Source organism: Triticum aestivum, chromosome 2B (genome assembly GCF_018294505.1).
Source record: "Triticum aestivum cultivar Chinese Spring chromosome 2B, IWGSC CS RefSeq v2.1, whole genome shotgun sequence".
Taxonomy (NCBI): domain Eukaryota; kingdom Viridiplantae; phylum Streptophyta; class Magnoliopsida; order Poales; family Poaceae; genus Triticum; species Triticum aestivum.
The window spans coordinates 434,727,642-434,734,093 of record NC_057798.1 but is presented as its reverse complement, the minus strand read 5'-3'; the positions used below and the strand labels follow the sequence as shown (position 1 = coordinate 434,734,093).

The 6,452-nt window shown below is 48.0% G+C and overlaps 1 protein-coding gene across 1 annotated transcript; it reads left to right on the top strand.

Moving 5' to 3' along the window:
• The first annotated feature begins 3,754 nt into the window (after positions 1–3,754).
• Positions 3,755–6,158, top strand: LOC123041342 (uncharacterized). Its single transcript, XM_044463975.1, has 2 exons — positions 3,755–4,102; positions 5,268–6,158. The coding sequence occupies exons 1-2, from the start codon at positions 3,855–3,857 to the stop codon at positions 6,025–6,027; spliced, it is 1,008 nt and encodes a 335-aa protein (XP_044319910.1). The 5' UTR covers positions 3,755–3,854; the 3' UTR covers positions 6,028–6,158.
• The last annotated feature ends 294 nt before the right edge of the window (positions 6,159–6,452 follow it).

Genomic DNA, 6,452 nt, shown 5'->3' with positions numbered 1-6,452 from the left:
ATGTGCGATAGACCAACTAGCTAGAAATCTAAAAACAAACTACCCGCCTCGAGCGTTGCAAAAATTGGCGGTTCCGCCGCTTTTCCTTATTATCATACACGCATATTCTTATTGAACCGTGTGCGATCTTGGGTGCTTCCGCCCCACATCAATTCCTTTACCCAAATTTTAGTAACCGATGTACTTCAACCTTCACGCCCACTCCTCCAGCACCGACCTTATAGTAAAATTGCAGTAGCTGAGGCATTTGAACCGTCGCCCTCCCTCATCCACCACCATCTCCACCCACCATTACTAAAATTTTCAGTAGCCATGGCGTATCCTCAAACACCACCTTGACCCCCCTCCATAGTCCCCCACCCCTGTGTATATATTGTGGGGATTAATGAAAGGGCTTTGAATTAACATCCCGCATGTGTGAAATAAAGTTGTTCCGTAGATGTATCTTGTCTTGTCCGTGATCTTCATCCCTGCAGGTACCGAGGATCATGGAGATCGAGCAACGGTAAGGCTCAGAGGAAGGAGAACGTGAATTGTTATACAAAACACCAGCGACAGTAAGGTTCAGTATGGTAACATGAATCTAATCCTTGGTGATTCATGAGAAGTAGTCATTAAACTCCCAAAGCCCTTGTTTAATTATTTAATCCTAATTATCGACTCAACCCTGCGTGACGGATAGGGTCTGTGGTAGGACAACTGATTCTTGATGCAGGACTCGTGCCGGTCAAGATGTTATTTAGAGACATCCCCCACTTTGGTTCGTAACAAGCATATCTTAATGGATGACTTCTAGCGAACAAATTAAGATCATATCTGATCCCAACACAAATACAAGGTTGTAAGCATTAATACCTCATACTCGTTCCTCTTTTTATTATAAGTGTTTGAATCACTGTTTGCTTGATTGATCCGGTCAAAAGCTGGAATTGATCCTTTGACATAAGCTTGGTAGACATCATCGCTTCAAGGGAATCTTTCTCTCGTGGGTTTTATAACCTAGGGTCACCTCTGGGGAAATAGGTGTGTGATACTCTTTTCTGTTCCATTACCGGATCACTAAAAGGAGGTACCAACATCTCGTGTTTGTGACACTGCAGGACCTAGTCTACTCAGTTTACGGTCTTTTCGTCATTTGTTACCCGATCGGTGTAGGTCCATAGTGTGGTCTATGGGTCCCATTAGCAGTTGGTGTTGAAGCTAGTTGTCTATTTATGTGGTTTTGGTTTGCTTCATTCCTTACCAATGCGCTTGTGGACGTGTGGGGCTCCAGTCGTTTTGTAAGGATGTCGTACGGCGCGTGGGCCGTTACAGCTGGTCTGGTAGTTCTATGTGGTCACTTTGCTTCTTCCTGTGTATTCGTCTATTTGCTTGTGTTAGCCGGATGCATGCGGGGTAGCTTGCTTCCTGATTTTTTCCTTGGGGTAGAGAGATTCACGAGTGTTACTACTTAGGGGTCCATTGGTCGACGCGGTGGTGTGGGTGAGTGCATCAGTGTGCACGCTGGCGTGTGGCATCCCATCGTATGCCCTCGCAGATAAATGTAGCCGTGTTAGCTGCTGGACAGCTGGAGTTTGGTTCATCGAGATAGTGGTGTTCATTGGTGGGGAGCCAAGAGCGTGGGGTGCCATTGTATGCTGCTTTAAATGTGGTTGCGTGTTTGAGCCGATGGGTAGGCCGCTAAACCGCACTTATTAGCATGTCCTGAGTGTGGTGATGAGTGGGTGTGGTATAGATGGTGGGCATCTCCTATGTTTGATACTATCGGTGTGCCATGTGGACCGATGAGAGCCAAGATGTTCATTTATCATAAATTTATGGTATCCGCCAGATGGCTGAAATGTCGAGCATTTTTTGAATGTGTTTGTGGTTATGCCAGTTTGGAGCACCCATGGCAAAGGAAGCATGCCAACTTAATGGCAGTTGTCACGCGCCGACTACCCATGCCTATCATGCCACGTATCCTCGACATCTTCCACACTTCACCTAATGGCCTCTGGCCGCGCCTATAAAATGTTGGTCGCCAGACACGAATACACAAGTGCATCCGATTAACACACTCTCTACTAACAGGTCGCCAGACACGAATACACAAGTGCATTCGATTAACACACTCTCTACTTATCACTGTTAGAGTTTGCCTAACTTCTTAGTTGCATTTGATCTTTTCGTTTGAATCCCTAAGCCCTTCCGGTCCTGGTGAGATTGGCTACCCTCCTAGGTCCATTGGGGCGCAATGAGGTTTCATAATTGCGTGTACAAGTACTAATCATTGATTGTAATCGCTTTGCTCCCGTTAGTTAGATAAACCTTGAGGTCACTTAAGGAAAATTGTTGTTTTCTACAAACCCATGTACTTTGTGCATAAAAACTTCATGGTAGAGTGGAAGCAACGCCCTATGAAAAAAGATTGACACGGATCCACAATGTGTTGGGCAACTGAACCAAGTCTAAATGCGTAAACTTTCATGACTAACTTGAAAAGCATGTTGACTAGGGCTATGGGCCGGAATTGTGTAATACAGTCCACATCTTGCACCTTAAGAATCGTAGCAAGACAAAAAGTTAAGAGTTGCAGTACCAACCGCCCGTAAGGTGAATCCATTAACAATCTCACCAACTAATGGTTTAAGAAAGCCCCTTTTTGAAAAACACACACACTAAGACCCCTTTCCGGCCCGGGAGCAGTGTCCTTCCAATAGACCTAAAGTCGCCTTTGTTTCCTCACACGAAAGGGAAGAATAAGGGTCTAGTTCTGCCTTTTTGAAATAGTTTGGGACCCCCTGTCCGAAGTCAGGAGCTAACTAACCCATCAGGGATCTTCCGAGAGAAGAAGCCAAACATAGAAGGTGTAAATGTCATCTTGAAACTCTGATTTAGATTTGAGTCCCCCTGCTCACCGATCAATTTGAGAATCAAAGTTTCATGTTTACAACCATTGGCAATTGCGTGGAAGTATGCAGCGATAGCATCCCTTTTAAGCAGCCAAGACTCGTTCTTGGCACTAGATTTTCTCGTCCTTGTATAGGTTATTGATTTTATCTACTAATGCTCATCTGCATTGCTACTCATGCTTTGACAAATCCATCAACATCGGCCTTGCGGTCGAGATAGACAATCTCGTGAAAAGTATCTACTTTTTTTAGGGGTGTGAAAGGTATCTACTTTTAAGATCTTCTTGCCCCTTCCTCTATTGGCACCCCGGCACGAAGAAAGGGCAAAGCCCACGCGATTGAGTTGGCCACGCATCAATAGGGCCCAACGCCAACTGGGGAGCCTTCGAGCGAGTCCATTTGCTTTGGACTGTTTCCGCAAAAATCTCTTCTTCGAACCTCTTAACTTCGCAGAAGAATCTAGGGTCACGCTTGACCATTTTCTGCCACATGACGCAAATAAATAATAAAAATCCAGCTACATTTATTTTCATTTCCGTTACGAATTTCTTATTGGGCAAGCATTGATACAGCAATAAATGATACCACCAATTGCAATCCAAAAGGTGTTGGTCGAAAATCTTGGCGGATGCATCTGAGTAGTGTAGTACCAATTCTGGGCCTTCAATTCATTGCCATATTTCTCTTTTGCGAATTAATTAATTAATTAAAATATGAAGTGCCAAATATGCAATCGCCATTCTTTAGTAGCGGGATAAATGCCTCAAATTTCCTAAAAGGATTTTGGGTCAAACTGGCGAGAAATAAAGAAAGGATAAATGGGGAGACGGGAAAACCTGAAGCATTTCCGGCTGACCCCATTGACCAGCGTCGTTCCCTCTCCCAAGCCCTACGACACGGGCGGAGCAGCAGACGGGGACAAGTATTTTCCGCGACAACAGCAACCGCCGCAACCTTGCCATGCAACAGCAGCAGCAGCAGCAGCAGCTCACGCCGCAGGGCTTCGGCGTCGGCGCGGCATTGTCGCCGATGCAGGGGATCGGCGCGTCCTCGTCTTCGTCGTCGTCGCAGGCGGCGGTCGCGACGGCGGCGGCGGCGGATGCGGCGAGGGCGCGCGCGGCGGAGCAGATGGCGTACGAGGACGCGTGGAAGGCCTGCAACCCGGACTTCACCACGCCCTTCGCCTCCGTCGAGGACGCCGTCACCAGGTGCGTCGATCTCGATCCTCCCCTTGGTAGCCGTCGTCTTCGTGCCCGTGCGTGTGGCGCGTGTTTCCTTCGCCTTCTTCTAGAATCTTCCATCGGTACGCCGTGCGTTTCTTTCTTATTACTCGGTTCTTTGTGAGCACGGCCGCGATTGATTCGGCGTCGCGACCTAGGAGCTCTGCGGCGAGATTGATTTGGTGCAGATTGCGATTTCAATGGAGAATGAATGATTTTTTTTAGAATCAAAATCAAATGGAAGTAAATGATTCTTTAGCGTGCCGTTGTTCGACAAGGTTATATGCAGCGGCGAGTCTGATGGCAGGTTGATTGATACCATGGTAAACACGAAAAATTGCTGGATCAATAATTTTCCCTGTGAATTGACAAACAAAAACTGTCATAAGCAGGGAAAATGACCGATAGAAAATTGCCCCCCTTTTGTTCTGTTTACCCTTTTATGTTCCTGGACAAAATGTTCAGAAACATGTTCGTGTTTGCCTGAATTTTCTACCAATTTATGAAGAGATCCGTGCATGTATGAAAAAAATGGTTGATTATTTGCCCCGGAACAATTGATAGACTCATGTCAGATGATCCTTGATCAAGATAAACCACTAGCAGATATAAATTTCTGAAACCAATGTTTTAGCATGTTAAATTTGTATATGTTCAATATGCTCTTCGAACCTGTTAAATCAGACCATATCGTCAGATACATTGCATCTATCTGATCTAGTACTTCGTTGTTGAAATTCTTGTTTTCCTTGCATACATTTATGCATTTCTTTTAAAATCATGTCGAACATGTCAGTTTGTCATTACGAAGACTTAACATATATCTGTATTGAAATGTTAATTGTTCTCAGGGGCTCAGGGTCCTTGCTTCTTATGTTCGACCAGAAAACTGGTGAATATAGGGAGGAAATCACTCTGAGTCAGTGTGTTGCGATGTTTATATTGCCCATTTTTCGCAATTGCTTGCATGCATTATGCTGCATCTCCATAGAATATCTGAGACCTGTTCGCTTGCCCTCTTGTAGTTGAACTGTGATATTATTCTTCGTAACGCAAAGGATCGCAGACCATTGCAGATAAAAAAAATACTACAGTACCACTCTAGAGAGATGAGCTAAACAGTGTGATCTTCCTCTCATGCATGGCATGTCAGGCTGCTCCCGTACCATGTCTTCACGGATTACGATGATGAGGACACCTACATCGACGCCGCCGGGACGGAGAAGTCGAGTGCGGAGAGGTGGGACAACGACGTGACAGCCACCATGATGAAGCAGATCGCGGAGTTCGAGAAGCACGTGCTGACCTTCAACGTCATTGCCCGGCAGCGCGCCGAAGGCACCATGCGCGGCGAGGAGCAGCTCCTGCTGGAGCGCGCGCTCATCCAGGACGAGTTCCGCGCGTCGGACCAAGTGCGCGTCGCGCACATCCAGCAGCAGCAGCAGGAGGAGGAGGAGGCCGCGCGCGCGTCGCGCCTGGCCCTCGCGCAGGCGCAGGCGCAGGTCGCGAACGCGTGGCCGCTGGTGCAGCCCAGCAACCCGTCCGGTTGGCAGCAGGCGCTCGCCGCCGCCGCGGCGGCGGCGGCAGCGCGCGCCGACGGGGTGCCCGCGCAGATGGCGACGGCTCAGGGCGTGGCAATGCATCCGCAGCTTGATCCTTCCGCGGCCGGCGCGTGGCTGATGATGAAGCAGCAGCAGCACCACCACCACCAGCAGCAGCAGCAGCAGCAGCTGGGCCTGGGCGTGTGGCCAACGTTCGCGGCGCCGCACGGCGTGGGCAGCTCAAATGGGCAGGCGGGGCCTTCGGCCTTGTGGCAGGAGCAGGCTGCTGGGGAACAGACGACGAGCGGCACGGCGGTTGGCGGGATGGCGCAGCCGTGGTGGGCGGGTGCTGCACAAAGGAGGGAGCAGTAGGGCTTAGTATCATCAGACTTGAGTGATATACATTTTGTATTGTAGCATGTGTGCATGTGTTCTGTGAACTTTGCTTGGATGTAAGAGCACCAAACAAACAGTCGATTATCATAACAGATCATGTTGTTCATCCCCGCAAATGGTTTGCTTTTCCGAAATGATAAGTGCGACACGTCAGGTGAGGTGCGCTGCACTATGGTCTTAACATTTTTTTATGGCAATTCGAGTTACACAAGGATGGAAATTTCTAGTAACACGTGGCAAGTTTTTGTCAAAATAAAATGCTCATACCAAACGTGTGGCACTTATCGGGGTTTTTGCCACCTAACGCCGTGTGACAAATGTCCACGGACACGGCCATTTCCACCCGCCCGAAATTCCGCAAACCAACACTAAACTGTGGATGTTTGTGGACGTCCGGACTT